Below are 21,053 nucleotides of genomic sequence, written 5' to 3'. Positions count from 1 at the left end.
GGGGCAGCAAATTACTGCCCCCATCACAATCTGTTGGCTACAATCATCGATTTACTGTCCTGAATCAGTCACGTTGTTGTTGGGAATATGATCAGTCTTCCTGTCCACAGGAATCATGGAAAATATCTTAGGCACGGAAATTAAGGTAACTTTCTGTACTGGCGCTGTGATGGAATATTTTAGTTTGCTGTAGTTCTCATTACTCTGTTGACTGGCAGCAATCTAGAGACATTAAATCATAAAGAAAATATACTTGAATGCTTTTTAAACTGCCTATAGCTGCTTCAATCTGTATAGAGTATAGTCATACAATTCATATTTGAAATGCAGCACATAACAAAGATCTGTTCAATAAATCTCTTTACAGTAGAAGAACCAACCTGGTTATGACAGACTAACTCCTGAGGAAAAGCCACCCTTCTGGTCAGTCCAAAGACTGTTTCAGGTCTGTCATGAAGGGACAGAGAGAAGCAAAGTGAACAGAACCCAGTCATCTGTTTACAATACGCTAATGAAGTGAATATATCACTCTTCTCTTTCTCAGCATACCTGTCTATGAGGAGTGTGAGCTGAGGTCTGGATTTCTTGCTGTTTTTCTGTGCCGGCACATGCAGCATCCCTGCAGGACTCTCCATTTATCTCCACTATGATATCACCCACTCACAAGTTAGCCAGCTCAGCTTCACTTAACCCATTCACCTGTAGATGTAGAGACGGTGTGAGAAAATTGTGTAGTGTGTGTGTGGCAGGACCGTCTGTTTGCAGCTACCTTGGTGACAGTCAGAGTCGGAGGCACCATGGAGGTCCAGTCAGGGTTACCATCATGTCATCAGGGTAAGAGGTCGAGGAAACAGAGCACGCTGAGTAAATCTGACAAGTGAGTGTGATATAACACATATACAGCAAAGAGCGTGGTTATTGCAGTTGAGCGCCTATGCACTTGTGAGATATGGAGCCTCCACCCAAGAACATCTGTACATGACGTTCTCCAAAAGATTGTATCTCTGTCAGTAAGTCGACTTACTGGTATACACTTAATAAGCAATAAGGCACAAGGGGGTGTGGTTAATGGCCAATATACCACGGCTAAGGGCTGTTCTTATACACGACGCAATGCAGAGTGTCTGGATACAGCCATTGTATATTGGCCATACACCACAAACCCCAGAGGTGCTTTATTGCTATTATAAACTGGTTCAACGTAATTAGAGCAGTAAAAAATGTTTGTCATACCAATCATCATTCAGGGCTTGAACCATCCAGTTTATAATAGAGTAACATATAACAGAGTTAAAGCCTTATGTCTGTGGAATTGAACCCAGCTAGGACATTACTTTTACAATGTTTGCCTAATAAACTATTAATATTGCACTGCCTCCCTCCCCTTCCACATGAATTACAAATGCTTATGCTTCTTGTTTATAGCAAAATACTCAAAAGGACAAAACTCATGTAGCCTAAACAACATTAGATATGTCATAGCCTGGAATAGCCAATCATTATTTATTTGACAAATATGAATAGATAGTGCATTAAATTCAACAAAATATTAATCTCACCTGCCTTCTCATTTAGTGCCCAGACAAGAAAGCTTGGCGACGACGAATAGAGAACCACGACCTGTATCCAGATCCAAGCCCTGAGACTGCCCACATGGGCTGCTTCAGCAGGCCCTTGTGAGTCTCGAACAAACTTTCCGTAGACCAAAAAATAGACACGTCCTCTCACTGTCAACTGCATTTATCTTCAGCAAACTTAACGTGTAAATCTTTGTATGAACATAACAAGATTCAACAACTGAGACATAAACGGAACAGGTTCCACAGACATGTGACTAACAGAAATTGAATAATGTGTCCCTCTAACAAAGGGGGGGTCAAAATCAAAAGTAACAGTCAGTATCTGGTGTGGCCACCAGCTGCATTAAGTACTGCAGTGCATCTTCTCCTCATGGACTGCACCAGATTTGCCAGTTCTTGCTGTGAGATGTTACCCCACTCTTCCACTAAAGCACCTGCAAGTTCCTGGACATTTCTGAGGGGAATGGCCTTAGCCCTCACCCTCCGATCCAACAGGTCCCAGACGTGCTCAATGGGATTGAGATCCGGGTTCTTCGCTGGCCATGGCAGAACAGTGGCAATCTCAACGCTGTGCGTTACAGGGAAGACATCCTCCTCCATGTGTGGTACCCTTCCTGCAGGCTCATCCTGACATGACCTACTGCATATTGCACACCGAAGTTGCACAAGATCTCTGCTATAGCCTGGTATAGAAACTGTGATTGTAGTACCAGAAATATTGATATGCTTACATTTTGAGAACCTTTTTTCTCCAGTTGGCTACATAGTTGTCTATGACTCATTTACCTAGGCCTATTTATTTAAAGTTATCAAATAAAAGAGAAACTGTCTTCATTTTGGGTGCATTTATTTACATTTGGATTCATTGACAAATAAAACATCTAATACAGTGACACGTTCTTCATCAAGTATAGATGCCTACATGTAGTATAGATGCCTACATGTAGTATAGATGCCTACATGTAGTATAGATGCCTACATGTAGTATAGATGCCTACATGTAAGTATAGATGCCTACACTATAACATAAGTCACAGTGAAAAATAGACAGTTGATATAAAAAAGAACATAAGGGAAATGTTTACAATATTATGTACTAATATAATGCTGATTTGATCATCTTTGCTTTTCTCCCTCCTTTCCCCATCGGTTGGTCAACTTTTTATCCACCTATCCTCGTCGCTGTATCTGATTGACTGGCGACACAGCGGGCAGTTTCCAAACTCGGCCGTGACCCGCAGGGCGCAGCGAAGGCACAGGCAGCGGTGGGCGCAGGGAAAGACCACAGAAGCTCTAGCAGATAGACACGCCAAGCAGTCGTCAGCGAAGTCCCGATCTACAGTGCAGAATAAATAAAAAGCAAGTAACTTTACGCTCACCAACACAAGAAAGGCTGCCAAGAAAACTATATTGTAAATAGACCACAGTTCCTTTAGGTCAACAGAAATCCATATCCAAACATTGAAATAAAACTGTATTACAACTGCACAAGTGGCGACCCATCATTCAGGGTAGGTGTGACACCTGTTTAGCTAAGAAAAATATTTTATTTTTACCTGTTTTGCATGTTATTTTGGCATTAATAAGTGACACATATCAGTTTGCAAACAATGTAAAAAAATATATATCATTAAGTTAATGAAGAGGCACACAAACATGGTCTATTTTTTGCTTTCTTGAGTAACGCAGCCCCGAGCAGGTGTTTCAGCCTAGCTCAGTGCTTTATGTGGTGGTGAGGCAGCCAGCGGAAAATATGGAGCGGTAATGTTCTCTTGTTGCACCGTGATTGGCTCAGTGTTCTGTCACTCATGGTGACACTACGTCACCTCCAAATCTATGGGGAGAGCTCAAAAATTCAAGCCTCTTAGGTGCTGCAATAGGCTGCATTCAAACACTTAAGACACACCCTATCCCCTCAGCCCTCAAATTAAGTGGACACTTCTGATGACGTATCATGACGTCTGATGAGTATACACTTGCAGGGCAAGGAGCGAGGGAGGAAGGAATGATTTTTAAAATGGACCGCCCTTGCCCGGAAATTCGTCACTTGTTCATCGTGCGATGATTGTGTTTTCAGCCACTGTAGCTTGTGGGTGCTTAATGCGCTACAGTCGATTATGAGTGCATGTTTACTTATATTATTAAAATGAATGAATGTATTTATTTTGGTCGGGACCCCCTAGTGGCTGAGACCATTTATGCCACTTATGCCTGGAGCCGGTACTGTCTGGCTTTAATAATGCAGTTAGTTACACACCTATAGAGGGGTCCATCTGTGTGATAGTGATAGGGTCAGCAGAGAGCCTGTAGTCCTGAGGGGTGCGACAGGGGTGACCCTTGTTCACACACATGCAGCTGTCCCTATGAGACACAGAGGGAGGAGGTGGGACAGGACAGGACCTCCGGATCCGCAACATTAAGTCTTTCTTTTCTGATCCTGAAAAATGAAGGAAGAACATAAAGCACTGATCAGTCGGAGTTAATGTGATACTATCTAAAAATAGAAGATTGTACAAGCTACTTTATCAACCAAGAAATTCACCATGTGCCTCACCCAATAGGAGCACAGCTCTGGTCTGTCCGTAGACATCTATCATGGCCCACAGGTGGCGTGTCACATCCACCCCCTTCAGTAGCTTGTACCTCAAACCATTTGGCCCCTCGTAAACCAGCATTCCTCGAGGGGTCACCCAGAAGCGGAGCTCTGCCCCTGGCATGATGAGGCTGGAGGGCACGGTGGATGCCCAGTACCCGTAGGTGGTGGTGAGGTCAGGGATGGCCATAGCAGGAGGGAAGTGGGGCCCAGAGGAGGAGGGCGGTATGATGGTGAAGCCCAGCCGCAGAGCTCCATGCCAGTGTTGGTCACAACATTCCACCCGCAGATGTATCTTCTCCTGAACCCTGATTGGCCGACTGCTGAAAGTCAGACCATTCTGGAAGGTCTCTCTGTCCCTCTCCACACGTCTACCTCCCAGACTCAGACACACATTGGTCCCCAAGGCCTCTTTGTGGAAGGACAGGGGCCCCAGACAAGAACGCCCACACATATTGGGTGGATAAATCTCTAAAGGGGAGGGAGGAAGATTGTTAGCAAAACATTGTTTAATTGTGTTTTATAATCAGCTGACATTATTTACCAGGCAAGTCTACCTTCCTTTAAAACCTAAAGTTAACAGAGGTTTAAAACATCCCTCGCAGATGGCTGACAAGTCATAACATGTGTGAAGACGAAGTTTATGGATTTCATCTGCTCAATACCTTAAACAGTAAATATACCTTAATAGAAAATGACTCAAGTGAAAGACACCCAGTAAAATACTACTTGAGTAAAATGTATTAAATATACTTAAGTATAGTTAAGTATAATATCTGAATGAGTCTTATATTTTTTTTAAATGTTAACCCTTTTTCTCCCCAATTTCGTGGTATCCAATTGGTAGTTACAGTCTTGTTTCATCTCTGCAACTCCTGTAAAGCCATTTCTCTGAAACATCCTCCTGGTACCTTGCTGTACATGATTAACAAGATCACATCATGTGTTGTACAGAATAGTCAAACTTTATTATATTATGGTGTTGACTACACTTAAGCAAAAATGTCCTTTCGTTTATGGTTTCATTATTTGCTAAATATGGGTTCATCTTTCAATATGAACATCAAATCAAGTTTATTTGTCACGTGCGCCGAATACAACAGGTGTAGGTAGACCTTACAGTGAAATATTTACTTACAGGCTTTAACCAACAGTGCAATTTTGAAGTTAAAAAAAGGTATTAGGTGAACAATAGATAAGTAAAGAAATAAAAAGACAGTGAAAAATAACAGTAGGGAGGCTATAACAGTAGTGAGGCTATAACAGTAGCGAGGCTATAACAGTAGCGAGGCTATAACAGTAGGGAGGCCGTATACAGTAGGCGTAGGCTATAATAGTAGGGAGGCTATAACAGTAGGGAGCTATAACAGTGGCGAGGCTATAACAGTAGGGAGGCTATAACAGTAGGGAGGCTATAACAGTAGGGAGGCTATAACAGTAGCGAGGCTATAACAGTAGCGAGGCTATATACAGGCACTGGTTAGTCGAGCTAATTGAGGTAGAATGTATATGTAGGTATGGTTAAAGTGACTGCATATATGATAAACAGAGAGTAGCAGTAGAGTAAAAGAGGGGTTGGCGGGTGGAGGGACACAATGCAGATAGTCCAGGTAGCCAATGTGCGGGGACACCGGTTAGTCGGGCTAATTGAGGTAGTATGAACATGAATGTACAGTTAAAGTGACTATGCATATATGATAAACAGAGAGTAGCAGCAGCGTAAAAGAGGGGTTGGGGGGGCACACAATGCAAATAGTCCGGGTAGCCATTTGATTACCTGTTCAGGAGTCTTATAGCTTGCGGGTAAAAACTGTTGAGAAGCCTTTTGGTCCTAGACTTGGTGCTCCGGTACCGCTTGCCATGCGGTAGTAGAGATAACAGTCTATGACTGGGGTGGCTGGGGTCTTTGACAATTTTTTGGGCTTTCCTCAGACACCGCCTGGTGTAGAGGTCCTGGAAGGCAGGCAGGTTAGCCCCAGTGATGTACTGGGCTGTACTCACTACCCTCATGTTACGGATCTTTCAGTTTCATTATATGTCAATATGTCTCGTGCCAAACCCTTCTATTTTTTCCATAGTCCAAAAGTCACATGAATGACTACATTATTGACATTATTATATGCAAGCCATTTCTCTGAAACATCCTCCTGGTACCTTGCTCTAACAACAATGGAAATCTTTTCTGTTATTAACCTAATCTCACAGGTTACCATTTAATATTAAAGTTGCCATTTTTTGTTGGTTTTTACCTGGTTATTTCAAGACCTTTGAAATAGTTCAAATGATTCACCACACTTGTTTTGATGCTTTATTCACATATGGGATGTGAAGTATGCATTTATCAAATCTGTACAATTTATTGTTTTTAATTGTTGTATATATTTATTTAGAAAACCCTAGCAGTTTACTCAATTACAGGAAATAGTCTACATACTCCTCTCGGTCAATGTCCCTAGAGATTCTGGGTTCGAGTCCAGGCTCTGTCGCAGCCGACCGGGAGAGCCATGGGGCGGCGCACAATTGGCCCAGCGTCGTCAGGATTAGGGGAGGGTTTGTCCTTGTCCCATCGCGCACTAGTGACTCCTGTAGCGGGCAGGGCGCAGTGCACGCTGACATGGTCGCCAGGTGTACGGTGTTTCCTCCGACACATTGGTGCGGCTGGCTTCCAGTGCGGCTTGGTTGGGTTTCGGAGGCAGCATGGCTCTCGACCTTCGCCTCTCCCAGGTCCATTACAGGAGTTGCAGCGATGAGACAAGACTGTAACTACCAATTGGATACCACGAAAAATAATAATAATAAATAAATAGACTCATTCAGAAATTATACTTAACTATACTTAAGTATATTTAAAACCTTTTACTCAAGTAGTATTTTACTGGGTGACTTTCACTTTTACTTGAGTCATTTTCTATTAAGGTATATTTACTTTTACTCAAGTATGAGAATTGGGTACTTTTTCCACCACTGATAAAAACACAATGCGCCAGTATCAGATCTTCAGTTTAACTCTCTAGAAAACATGCATATCAGTTAACTACATACTTTTTTGTGCAAAATGTTGGCAAATAGTATTTTAAATTTCGAATGTCTAATTATATCTACCTTTCTAATTAATTTATTTTATGTACACGTTATCTGTCTAGACATCTGTTGATGAATACATCAGAATGTGAATAATATTAATATTGTATTCTTACCAGTGCTCCTACCGCTCTCCATCCTCTTCAGGTTTGCCTGTCTTGAAGTTTGCTTCTTCCCACGGAGTCTTCAGACTGGACTGATACAGTAGCAAGGCAGCAGTGATGTTGGCTCTTCTTAGTGTGGCATGTATAGTTTTGTTTTGAGACAGCACAACCTCTTTAGTTAAAGGTTGGGGGAGTGGCATAAAAACACAGCCTCACCTACCCACTCTTCCCCATATCACGTTGTCTTTGCTTAGCACAATTACTTGGCAATATTTATACTTTAACTGTTTTATGTCTGCAATAAAGTAGAGGTGATGCCGGATCTGCCAATTAATCTTGATGGTTGTACAGTCGTCTCAAATAAAACTGAAAAGACCTTGGCTTTACTCTGGACCCTGATCGCTCTTTTGACTAACGTATCAAGACTATTTCAATGACAGCTTTTTTCCATCTAAGTAACATTGCAAAAATCAGAAACCTAGTCCAAAAATGATGCAGAAAAATTAATCCATGCTTTGTCACTTCTAGATTTTAATACTGCAATGCTCTACTTTCCGGCTACCCGGATAAAGCACTAAATAAACTTCTGTTAGTGCTAAACACGACTGCTAGAACCTTGACTAGAACCCCAAAAATTATTCATATTACTCCAGTGCTAGCCTCTCTACACTGGCTTCCTGTTAAGGCAAGGGCTGATTTTACGGTTTTACTGCTAACCTACAAAGCATTATATGGGCTTGCTCCTACCTATCTTTCCGATTTGGTCCTGCCATACATACAGTTGAAGTTGGAAGTTTACATACACCTTAGCCAAATACATTTAAACTCAGTTTTTCATCATTCCTGACATTTAGTCCTAGTAAAAATTCCCTGTCTTAGGTCAGTTATGATCACCATTTTAAGAATGTGAAATCTCAGAATAATAGCAGAGAGAATTATTTATTTCAGCTTTTATTTCTTTCATCACATTCCCAGTGGGTCAGAAGTTTATATACACTCAATTAGTATTTGGTAGCATTGCATTTAAATTGTTTAACTTGGGTCAAACGGTTCAGGTAGCCTTCCACAAGCTTCCGACAATAAGTTGGTTCAATTTTGGCCCATTCGTCCTGACAAAGCTGGTGTAAGGTTTGTAGACCTCCTTGCTCGCACACGCATTTTCAGTTCTGGCCACAAATGTTCTATAGGCTTGAGGTCAGGGCTTTGTGATGGCCACTACAATACCTTGACTTTGTTGTCTTTAAGCCATTTTGCCACAACTTTGGAAGTATGCTTGGGGTCATTGTCCATTTGGAAGACCCATTTGCGACCAAGCTTTAACTTCCTGACTGATGTCTTGAGATGTTGCTTCAATATATCCACATCATTTTCCTACCTCATGATGCCATCTATTTTGTGAAGTGCACCAGTCCCTCCTGCAGCAAAGTACCCCCACAACATGATGCTGCCACCCCCGTGCTTCACGGTTAGGATGCTGTTCTTCGGCTTGCAAGCCTCCCCCTTTTTCCTCCAAACATAACGATGGTCATTATGGCCAAACAGTTCTATTTTTGTTTCATCAGACCAGAGGACATTTCTCCAAAAAGTACGACCTTTGTCCCCATGTCCAGTTGCAAACCGTAGTCTGGCTTTTTTATGGCAGTTTTGGAGCAGTGGCTTCTTCCTCGCTGAGCGGTCTTTCAGGTTACGTCGATATAGGACTCGTTTTACTGTGGATATAGATACTTTTGTACCTGTTTCCTCCAGTATCTTCACAAGGTCCTTTGCTGTTGTTCTGGGATTGATTTGCACTTTTCGCACCAAAGTACGTTCATCTCTAGGAGAACGAACGCGTCTCCTTCCTGAGCGGTATGACGGCTGCGTGGTCCCATGGTGTTTATATTTGCGTACTATTGATTGTACAGATGAACGTGGTACCTTAAGGCAATTGGAAATTGCTCCCAAGGATGAACCAGACTTGTGGAGGTCTCCATTTTTTTCTGAGGTCTTGGCTGATTTCTTTTGATTTCCCCATGATGTCAAGCAAAGAGGCACTTAGTTTGAAGGTAGGACTTGAAATACATCCACATGTACACCTCCAATTGACTCAAATTATGTCAATTAGCCTATCAGAAGCTTCTAAAGCCATGACATCACTTTCAGGAATTTTCCAAACTGTTTAAAGGCACAGTCAACTTATGTAAACTTTTGACCCACTGGAATTGTGATACATTATTTCACTTATAATTCAAAAATTACTTGTCATGCACAAAGTAGATGTCCTAACCGACTTGCCAAAACTATAGTTTGTTAATTAACAAGACATTTGTGGAGTGGTTGAAAAAACAGTTTTAATGACTCCAACCTAAGTGTATGTAAACTTCCAACTTCAACTGTATATGATGACTTTACTTGCATAAAAACTGTGGATGGAAACGTGGTTACTGGATAAGAAAAAGACTTACAGCACAGACATCAATGACAACCCTTTGAAAAGGAAGGGAAACAACAACTTATGATCAACTGAGAGATGACATGGCTTGAAGATGAATCCAAACAATCTAGGGTTTGGTTGCCCAGTGGCTGTCTGGACCACTTTTCTCTGGACCACATGCGACCCTTCATGCACCAGTCTACAGCACAGACCACAGTCTACAAGCTCAGATAAGGCTATCCAGGCATCAGTCAGGTCAAGACCAGCACAACATTGAACCCCAAAGGTCAAACATGATATTGAGGCATCAGGTCTGGTGCCCTACTCTCTGAATTGGCCAGCTTGGGAGCCATCCTGTCCCATCATCGACTGCAGGACTGTGCATAGTCAGCATGCATCCTACCCCTGCCTGTTGCCATCTCCATGCCCAAGGTGGAGGTAACATCTCAGGGCCACAGCTTTGAGTTCAGGGGACACACTATATGGACTTGATGCAGCTGCAGTAGAAAAGAGAAGAACAAAGGTGGGGTAGGGGGCAGTATTTTCACATCCGGATGAAAAGCATGCCCAGAGTAAACGGCCTGCTACAAAGCCATAAAAGCTAGAATATGCATATTATTAGTATATTTGGATAGAAAACACTCTGAAGTTTCTAAAACTGTTTGCATGATGTCTGTGAGTATAACAGAACTCATCAGGCAGGCAAAAACCTGAGAAAAAATTCAACCAGGAAGTGGGAAATCTGAGGTTGGTCGATTTTCAACTCAGCTCCTATTGAAGATAGTGGGATATTGGTATTGTTGCACTTCCTAAGGCTTCCACTAGATGTCAACAGTCGTTAGAACCTTGTCTGATGCCTCTACTGTTAAGTGGGGCCGAAGGAGAGAGGAATGAGTCAGGTCTGCCATGAAGTGACCATGCTCTGACCATGCGTGTTCACGTGAGAGAGAGCTCTGTTCCATCGCAATTCTGAAGACACAGGAATACTCCGGTTGGAACATTATTGAAGAATTATGTTAAAAACATCCTAAAGATTGATTCAATAATTCGTTTGTCATGTTTTTACGGACTGTAATATAACTTTAACTTTTCGTCCGTACTTTCCGCTGGACCTGCCCGCGCGTCGTGAGTTTGGAAAGTGTACTGAACGAGTAGGAATTTGGACATAAATGATGGACATTATCGAACAAAACTAACATTTATTGTGGAACTGAGATTCCTGGGAGTGCATTCTGATGAAGATCAAAGGTAAGTGAATGTTTATAATGTTACTTCTGACTTCTGTTGACTGCAAAATATGGTGGCTATATTTGTGTCTTGATTGGGCTCTGAGCGCCGACTCAGATTATTGCATGGCTTGCTTTTTTCGTAAAGCTTTTTTGAAATCTGACACAGCGGTTGCATTAAGGAGAAGTGCATCTACAATTCCATGCATAACAGTTGTATCTTTTAGCAATGTTTATTATGAGTATTCCTGTAAATTGATGTGGCTCTCTGAAAAATCAAAGGATGTTTTGGAACTTCTGAACGTAAGGCGCCAATGTAAACTCAGGTTTTTGGATATAAATATGAACTTTACCGAACAAAACATACTTGTATTGTGTAAAATGAAGTCCTATTAGTGTCATCTGATGAAGATCATCAAAGGTTAGTGATTCATTTTATCTATATTTCTGCTTTTTGTGAATCCTCTCTTTGGCTGGAAAAATGGCTGTGTTATTCTGTGAATTGGCACTCACCTAACATAATCGTTTGGTTTGCTTTCGTCGTAAAGCCTTTTTGAAATCGGACACTGTGGCTGGATTTACAACAAGTGTATCTTTAAAATGGTGTAAAATACATGTATGTTTGAGGAATTTTAATTTTGGGATTTCTGTTGTTTTGAATTTGTCGCCCTGCAGTTTCACTGGCTGTTGAAGAGGTGGGACGCTACCGTCTCACGTACCTTAGAGAGGTTAAGGGATTATGTGTTAACAGCAATATCATTTTAAAAATACCAGTCCCATCAGCATACCTAAAATTAAAACAGCTGTGAAATCTGAAAGGCATTATGATATTCATAAAACCTGAATTGTTCAATATGGTTATACAGAATTGAAATGGAACTGTGTGTTTACTGTGTTGTTTTCTGTAATCAGAGACAATACAGACAGCAAAGTTAAACACACCAGACCAATCAAATCTTGAACCTGGAGAAAACCTTTCAACAAAATAAGTACCAGTCTTAAGATGAGAGCCAAGCTGCAGTGGTGTAAAGTACTTAAGTAAAAATACTTGACATTTTTTTACTTTTACTCCACCACATTCCTAATGAAAATAATGTACTTTCTACTCCATACATTTTCCCTGACACCCAAATGTACTCGTTACATTTTCAATGCTTAGCAGGACAGGACAATGGTCCAATTCACACACTTCAAGAGAAAATCCCTGGTCATCCCTACTGCACCTGATCTGGCGGACTCACGAAACACAAACGCTTTGTTTGCAAATTATGTCTGAGTATTGGAGTGTGCCCCTCGCTATCAGTACATTTTTAAAAAACAAGAAAATTGTGCCGTCTGGTTGCTTGATATAAGGAATGTTTTATTACTTACTTTTACTTTTGATACTTAAGTATATTTAAAAGCAAATACTTTTTTATTTTTACTCAAGTAGTATTTTACTGGGTGACTTTCACTTGAGTCATTTTCTATTAAGGTATCTTTACTTTTACTCAAGAATGAAAATTGGGTACTTTTTCCACCACTGCTAAGCTGGCTCACACACTGAACATGAGTTAATAATAAATGATATACATCCCTTTTAGTTTCAGTTTTACTCCCACTGTCATACAGCATGACTATCTTAACCAGTCAACAAGAGACAACAGAGCCATAAAACATCAGAGAACTTTAGTGATATGAAATCATACCTACCGATTTCCTGTAAATTGAGACGGCTACAGTTCAAGTAAATCTGTTTGCTTCATGGCCCAACATCATTTAGTCCTTCACACTTACTCATTTTATCCTGATAAATGGTTCCAGAAACGGGTTTGTTGCATGACAAAGACAAAATGTTGTTTAAGTGGTCAGTCCAGCTGTTGATACAAACTACAGCGCACACTAAAACTTCTTCTCCCATCAGGTATGGTTCCAGAACCGCCGGACTAAGTGGAGAAGGAAGCAGAGTGTGTCCCAGTCTGTCTACACAAGGGGGCTGCTGGGAGCAGAGTGGGGAAGCCCCTAGTGTTACCTCAGAAGTGCATGGGGATTATGACAGACCACTGGACTATGACGACCAAAGAATCCACCTTTTGCTGTGCAAGCATTGTAAGGCTGTCTCAACTTCTCCTTTCCAACCCATACATCTACCTGACTGACTGTCACTCTCAGTCAAGTTGCTCAATTTACATACAATGAGACACAAGAGGAGCTTGAAATAACTACGTTTCTCTTGAACAATCCCAGAGCCACTTGTAGTTGGGCATACACCTTATTGCTATGGCATGTCAAGTGTGTATGTGGAGTGTGTAGTTATGAATACAGTTTTTTTTTTAAAACACATTGAATTACAGTAAAGTAAAACTTGATCATTTGTAATTGTTGATCTGACCATGACATTCCCAGACCATGTAGACCACTGATAACGAAACAGAAAGTGCAGGTGCGGGTCTTTTCCTAATTAGTTTGTAATAAAAAAAGAAAAACGGTTGTAACAGTAACACTCGGGTGTTAATTAACAACATTCCTTCATCAGGTAAACATTGCAAGTGTAACGGATGTGAAATGGCTAGCTAGTTAGCGGGTACGCGCTAGTAGCGTTTCAATCAGTTACGTCACTTGCTCTGAAACCTAGAAGTAGTGTTGCACCTTGCTCTGCAAGGGCCGCGGCTTTTGTGGAGCAATGGGTAACGACGCTTCGTGGGTGACTGTTGTCGATGTGTGCAGAGGGTCCCTGGTTCGCGCCCGTGTCGGGGCGAGGGTACGGTACTAAAGTTATACTGTTACATTGATGCTGTTGACCCGGATCACTGGTTGCTGCGGAAAAGGAGGAGGTTGAAAGGGGGGTGAGTGTAACGGATGTGAAATGGCTAGCTAGTTAGCGGGTACGCGCTAGTAGCGTTTCAATCAGTTACGTCACTTGCTCTGAAACCTAGAAGTAGTGTTGCACCTTGCTCTGCAAGGGCCGCGGCTTTTGTGGAGCAATGGGTAACGACGCTTCGTGGGTGACTGTTGTCGATGTGTGCAGAGGGTCCCTGGTTCGCGCCCGTGTCGGGGCGAGGGTACGGTACTAAAGTTATACTGTTACACAGACTGTACAATAACACAAGTAGCTTATAAATATACTGAATGAATTGTGTAGAAACAAGCTTAAAGCTTCAGGTGCATTCCACAAACAATCTTCATTCTTGCGCGTCACAGAGCTGCCCTCACCTACCCGCCCTCACCTACCGTCAACCAATCATGTCAATGCGGAGCTATACGGAGCCCTCCAAATTACTCCAACATTTGGAGCTGCGATACAGAGCTCAATTTGGTAAATGCGCCACACCATCCATACGTCGCCTTCGACCACACATTTTCAGATCAAGCATAAATTGGCTCTTATTTTGGGGGATTTACCATTATACCTACATTATATCTGGATAATAAGTGTGGGGAACCAAATCACTTGGTCATAATGCCTTGTGAAGGATTACAGAGATAAACTTAATGATTGAACCATTAGTTGTTTTGTGAAGTTAACAGGTCATAAAGGGCTTGTAACAATGTTTGCCAAGCCTTATAAAAATATTCTACCTGATGAATGTTTTGTTATCAGCTGGGCAAGCCTCCTAGAGGCCCACTCAATTCTAGTATGGCTGATTGTGTGGTTTAATGATTTACAGAAGATCTTATACTGTGCTGGTAATGAGTGAGTGTGTTTGTGTGTCCCCACAGGATCCTTTGAATAAAGGCAACTATAGCCTGGTCGAAAATATCTGCTTGTGCTCTGGCCAACTCCATTGCCATTATTGTCAAGCCGAATATTACTGTCAAGCCAAACATAATTGCCATGGCAATTCCATAAGGAGTTGCCAAGAGAGCAGAAAGAATGCCACCCAGGCTAGGACAACCCCCAAGGGAAGCCACAAATGCTGAGACAAAAGTTGACAATATCAAAAGAGTATGTTTTAATTATCAATACAACACATTCAATGAGCTTTGATAATGAGCTTTGGTAACACGGTCTTCCATGTCATGATCTCTATCATCTAGGACAGGGACAGATATAGACCTATTATCTGTATCTTTGGTCTGCTGTTGCTTGGTAACCTTTCCTCCTGTTTTCAAAATATGCATAAATGGGTTGTTCCACGAATAGAGTGCCTTTTGCGTCCCTTTGATATTTTAAGTAGTAATTGTGCACCACTATTGCTTTCTAAAAGTCCCCTTTAATGTAAGACACATGACAAATTCCATAAATCATTTTTTTTATATGAATAGATCGGCTAAAATGCCCCCCCCAAAAAATCAGCATTGCCAAAAATCTGTCCTTCCTCATGTTTTTCCGTCTTCTAGGATTATTTTAATCCTCTTAACCCAAAAATGTTCACCATCATTGTAAAACCCTAAAAACGTAAAACATTATTCGTGATTCATTTATGTTTGTCCCTCATTTTAGGGGCCACCCTGATAGGTGAATTTAACTCTCATTTTAATATAGTGAAACTATTCCTTTAAAAAAATAAACATTCTAAAGAAACATTTAACATCTAATAGTTTAATCATAGTGTAAAAGCAGGTTCTGGTTCTACTGTTTTTAGAATTTTTTTGGTGTTGTGTGGTGGGAAACTGAGCAGGTCAAGCATAGAATGTCGATCTCAAAGCTGCCCTTTTTCAACATCATCACGGAGGTATTGTTGATGCAGGTGCCTGAGTGGGAAACAGTCACGCCATGGCATTACACACTCACTGTCACGTTCTGACCTTTATTTCCTTTGTTTTGTCTTTATTTAGTATGGTCAGGGCGTGAGTTGGGGTGGGCAGTCTATGTGTGTTTTTCTATGTTGGGGTTTTGAGTTCGATCTGGTATGGTTCTCAATCAGAGGCAGCTGTCAATCGTTGTCCCTGATTGAGAATCATACTTAGGTAGCCTGGGTTTCACTTTTGTTTTGTGGGTGTTTGTTTCCGTGTGAGTGTTTGTTGCCACACGGTACTGTTTCGGTTTCATTCATGTTCACATTTATTGTTTTGTATTTCATAGTGTTCAGTTTATGTTTTAAAATAAACGTTATGGACACGTACCACGCTGCACCTTGGTCCTCCGATCCTTCTTCCTACTACTCCTCAGACGAGGAGGAAGAATGCCGTTACACTCACACAGATCCAACACAGTGTGAATCTTTAAACACAGCGTGAATCTTTAAATACAGCGTGAATCTTTAAATACAGCGTGAATCTTTAAATACAGCGTGAATCTTGGATAATGGCGCCGCTTTATAAAGCTGCCGCTTTATGGTCCCCTAACCAATTGTGCTATTGCGTTTTTTTTTTGTGTGTTATTTTTAACTTATTTTGTACATAATGTTTCTGCCACCGTGTCTAATGACCGAAAAGAGCTTCTAGATATAAGGACAGCAATTACTCACACCGTACTGGAAGAAATTATTTCTTTAACGAGTGGGACGTGAAGGACTTACTCCAGACACTCGACAAGGCCCTCATCCCCGTCATTCGCAGGAGAAAGAGACTGAGATATCGGGGACGTAGGCCTGGGTGCCTTGTAAGAATCTGACGGCGAGTGTGTAATCTCCCCATACCATCGATCCTATTAGCCAACGTACAATCACTGGATAATAAAAAAGACAACTATAAGCATGTATATCCTACCAACGGGATATTTAAAAACTGTAATATATTATGTTTCACCAAGTCGTGGCTGAACGATGACATTAATAACATACAGCTGGCGGGTCTTACACTTTTTCAGCAGGATAGAACAGCAGCCACTGGTAAGACAAGGGGTGGCGGTATATGTATATTTGTAAACAGCTGGTGCACGAAATATAAGGAAGTCTCAAGGTTTTGCTTGCCTGAGGTAGAGTATCTCATGACAAGCTGTAGACCACACTATTTACCAAGAGGGTTCTCATCTATATTCTTTGTTGTTGTCTATTTACCACCACAACCCGATGCTGGCACTAAGACCGCACTCAATGAGCTGTATACGGCCATAAGCAAACAAGATGCTAATCCAGAGGCGGCGCTCCTAGTGGCCAGGGACTTTAATGCAGGGAAATTGAAATCTGTTTTATCTCATTTCTATCAGCATGTTAAATGTGCAACCAGAGGAGAAAAACTCTAGTCCACCTTTACTCCACACACAGAGACATGTACAAAGCTCGCCCTCCATTTGGCAAATCTGACCATAATTCTAGCCTCCTGATTTCTGCTTACAAGCAAAAACTAAAGCAGGCAGCAACAGTGACTCGTGAATAAAAAAGTGATCAGATTAAGCAGATGCTAAACTACAGGACAGTTTGCCTAGCACAGACTGGAATACAGTGGCTTGCAAAAGTATTCACCCCCCTTGGCATTTTTCCTATTTTGCTGCCTTACAACCTGGAATGAAAGTGTATTTTGGGGGGGGGGTTTGTATCATTTGATTTACACAACATGCCTACTACTTTGAAGATGCAAAATACTTTCTATTGTGAAAAAAGAAATAAGAAAAAAACAGAACTTGAGCGTGCATAACTATTCACCCCCCCAAAGTCAATACTTTGTAGAGCCCCCTTTTGCAGCAATTACAGCTGCAAGTCTCTTGGGGTATGTCTCTATAAGCATGGCACATCTAGCCACTGGGATTTTTGCCCATTCTTCAAGGCAAAACTGCTCTAGCTCCTTCAAATTGAATGGGTGTACAGCAATCTTTAAGTCAAACCACAGATTCTCAATTGGATTGAGGTCTGGGCTTTGACTAGAACATTCCAAGACATTTAAATGTTTCCCTTTAAACCACTCGAGTGTTGCTTTAGCAGTATGCTTAGGGTCATTGTCCTGCTGGAAGGTGAACCTCCGTCCCAGTCTCAAATCTCTGGAAGACTGAAACAGGTTTCCCTCAAGAATTTCCCTGTTTTTAGCGCCATCCATCATTCCTTCAAGTCTGACCAGTTTCCCAGTCCCCGTCGATGAAAAACATCCCCACAGCATGATGCTGCCACCCCCATGCTTCACTGTAGGGATGGTGTTCTCGGGGTGATGAGAGGTGTTGGGTTTGCGCCAGACATAGCATTTTCCTTGATGGCCAAAAGCTACATTTTTGTTTCATCTGACCAGAGTATCTTCTTCCATATATTTGGGGAGTATCCCACATGCCTATTGGCAAACACCAAACGTGTTTGCTTATTTTTTTCTTAAGCAATGGCTTTTTTCTGGCCACTCTTCCGTAAAGCCCAGCTCTGTGGAGTGTACGGCTTAAAGTTGTCCTATCGACAGATGCTCCAATCTCTGCTATGAAGCTCCATCATGGTTATCTTCTGTCTCTTTGTTGCCTGTCTGGTTAATGCCCTCCTTGCCTGGTCCGTGAGTTTTGGTGGGCAGCCGTTTTGGTGGACAAAAGGTTTGTTGTGTTGCCATATTCTTTACATTTTTAATAATGGATTTAATAGTACTCCAACATTTCGGATATTTTTTTATAACCCAACCCTGATCTGTACTTCTCCACAAGTTACTAGTATTGGCATGGGTCCTCAGATCCTCAAAAGGTTTTTACAGCTGCACCATCAAGAGCATGCTGACTGGTTGCATCACTGCCTGGTATGGCAACTGCTCGGCCTCTGACTGCAAGGCACCACAGAGGGTAGTGCGTACGGCCCAGTACATCACTGGGGCCAAGCTTCCTGCCATCCAGGACCTCTATACCAGGCAGTGTCAGAGCAAAGCCATACAAATTGTTTAAGATTCTACCGCACGGCAAGCTGTACCGGTGCGCCAAGTCTCGGTCCAAAAGGCTTCTTAACAGCTTCTACCCACAAGCCATAAGACTCCTGAACAGCTAATCAAATGGCTACCCAGACTATTTGCATTTAACCCCCCCCCCCNCCCCCCCCCCCTTTTACACTGCTGCTACTCTCTGTTTATTATCTATGCACAGTCACTTTACCTCTACCTACATGTACATACTACCTCAATAACCTTGACTAACCGGTGCCCCTCACATTGACTCTGTACCGGTACCCCCTGTATTCGCTACTGTTATTTTACTGCTGCTCTTTAATTATTTGTTACAGTTATTTTTTTAATGTATCTATTTTTTTCTCAAAACGGCATTGTTGGTTGAAGGTTGTAAGTAAGCATTTCACTGTAAGGTCTACACCGGTTGTATTCGGAACATAGAATTAGTCATATTTGATTTAATTTAATTTATAGTGCAGCCTTCATTAGGTGCCTTAGCTCATCTCTATTTGAGCAGCACTCAATCCATCAGAAAAGTTTCCATACTAAACCTCTGGGAAGATGAGGATGGGGTGTTGAGTTGTCTGCAACTGGTTGCTCAACCTAAAAAATAAAATAGATAACTCTAAGTGATTAACATGTTAATAATAACTGTTTGCACCACGTTAGAAGATTGTGCCATAATTGATGTTGCTTTTTAACAGTGGTGTAAAGTTCTTGAGTAAAAATACTTAAAAGTACTACTTAAGTAGTTTGTTTAGGTATCTGTACTTTACTTTACTATTTACATTTTTGACAACTTTTACTCCACTACAAACAAAATTATGTACTTCTTACTCCATACATTTTCCCTAACACCCAAAAGTACTTGTTACATTTTGAATGCTTTGAATGCAGGACAGGAAAATGGTCCAATTCACACACTTTTAACAAGATGACATCCCTGCTTCTTCTGATCTGGTGGACTCAAACACAAATAGTTTGTTGGAGTTAAATAATAAATCTTGTCATCGGTTTTGCTTAATATAAAGAATTTATACTTTTACTTTTGATACTTAAGTATATTTTAGCAATTTAAAATGTACTTTTGATACTTAAGTACATTTAAAACCAAATACTTTTAGACTTTACTCAAGTAGTATTTTACTGGGTGACTTGCTTTTAGTTGAGTCATTTTCTATGAAGGTATCTTCACTTTTACTCAAGTATGACAATTGGGTACTTTTTCCACCACTGCTTTTTAATGCCCTTAGGCAACAGTCTGAGGATGAGACATGGAAGGAAAGCATGCAGTTGTTTCTCAACAAGCAGCTGCAGTATTACCTTTTGGCCACAAGGTGTCAGTCTTTGACTTCAGATATCTCAAACCAAATGTGGGGGCTGGATTTCACCATGGCTCTCTGGACAACCCCAGGCAGACCACCATGTATCTGGCCAACCTGAGAGAGGACGTGAAGACCGAGTGGCAATCTTGATCAACTTAATATCTTTCCAAATAATGGGTTATACATTTGCCAACCAAACGCCCCACACGTTCCGAACTTGCACACATACACCACAGACACGGCCTCACAGACACACAATGCTCACAGTGACACACTAGGATTTACATACCATAGAAAAGCAGCCGTCATTGGCCAGGATGATGATGTCAATTGCAGTTGTGATTGAACACACAGATGCCTCCATTCCTTGGTTTGTTCTCACTGTGGACAGAGCAAAGAAACTACTAAATGAGACAAAAAACGCCTTTCTCATACATCTAAAAACAACCAGTGTGTTCCACAAATTCCCATAAGACTGGCTTTGAGCTCAGTACAGGCTAGGGTGGTGAGTCACTAATGGTCAGAAAGCTGTTATGTACAGTGCATTCATAAAGAATTTAGACCCCATGACTTTCTGCTTAGGGTTATTGTCCTGTTGGACGGTGAACTTTCGTCCCAGTCGGAGGTCCTGAGCGATCTGGAGCAGGTTTTCATCAAGGATCTCTGTACATTGCTCCGTTCATCTTTCCCTCAATTCTGACTAGTCTCCCAGTCCCTGCCGCTAACAAAATCCCCCACAGCATGATGCTGCCACCACCATGCTTCACCGTAGGGATGGAGCCAGGTTTCCTCCAGACGTGACGCTTTGCATTCAGGCCAAAGAGTTCAATCTTGGTTTCATCTGGCTTAAATTCCTCCGCCCACTGCAAGGCCAACAGTATGGCCATCATCTCCACCGTAGAGACAGACAGATGATCTGTAATATCTGTTTCCTGACTTTCACCCCACATTCCTGCACTACAAATGCTGACCCAGTACATCCTGTCCTTGGATCTTTTGAACCATCTGTGTACAGTGGGGCAAAAAAATATTT

At 41.7% G+C, this 21,053-nt stretch overlaps 1 protein-coding gene across 1 annotated transcript; it reads right to left on the bottom strand.

Annotated features, from left to right (window-relative positions):
* Nucleotides 1-2,423: 2,423 nt before the first annotated feature.
* On the bottom strand, nt 2,424-20,511 carry LOC111961083 (E3 ubiquitin-protein ligase NEURL3-like). Its single transcript, XM_023983201.2, has 7 exons — nt 20,310-20,511; nt 20,019-20,134; nt 19,247-19,298; nt 7,371-10,268; nt 4,135-4,644; nt 3,838-4,017; nt 2,424-2,916 (listed from the first exon to the last, which is right to left on the bottom strand). The coding sequence occupies exons 4-7, from the start codon at nt 7,390-7,392 to the stop codon at nt 2,735-2,737; spliced, it is 894 nt and encodes a 297-aa protein (XP_023838969.1). The 5' UTR covers nt 7,393-10,268; nt 19,247-19,298; nt 20,019-20,134; nt 20,310-20,511; the 3' UTR covers nt 2,424-2,734.
* Between the last annotated feature and the right edge of the window lie 542 nt (nt 20,512-21,053).

The sequence above is a fragment of the Salvelinus sp. IW2-2015 genome, linkage group LG4q.1:29, assembly GCF_002910315.2.
Source record: "Salvelinus sp. IW2-2015 linkage group LG4q.1:29, ASM291031v2, whole genome shotgun sequence".
Taxonomy (NCBI): Eukaryota; Metazoa; Chordata; class Actinopteri; order Salmoniformes; family Salmonidae; genus Salvelinus; species Salvelinus sp. IW2-2015.
Note: the sequence above shows the minus strand (reverse complement) of the source record. Positions and strands in the feature narration are given on the sequence as shown.

What these genes read in the sequence shown, in the direction of transcription:
- LOC111961083 (XM_023983201.2), bottom strand. Translation starts at nt 7,392, where the DNA reads ATGGAGAGCGGTAGGAGCACTG. An exon ending in CAGAGCTGTGCTCCTATTGG is followed by an intron (nt 4,018 to 4,134) that starts GTGAGGCACATG and finishes TTCATTTTTCAG; the next exon opens with GATCAGAAAAGAAAGACTTA. An exon ending in ACAGATGGACCCCTCTATAG is followed by an intron (nt 2,917 to 3,837) that starts GTGTGTAACTAA and finishes TCTGCACTGTAG; the next exon opens with ATCGGGACTTCGCTGACGAC.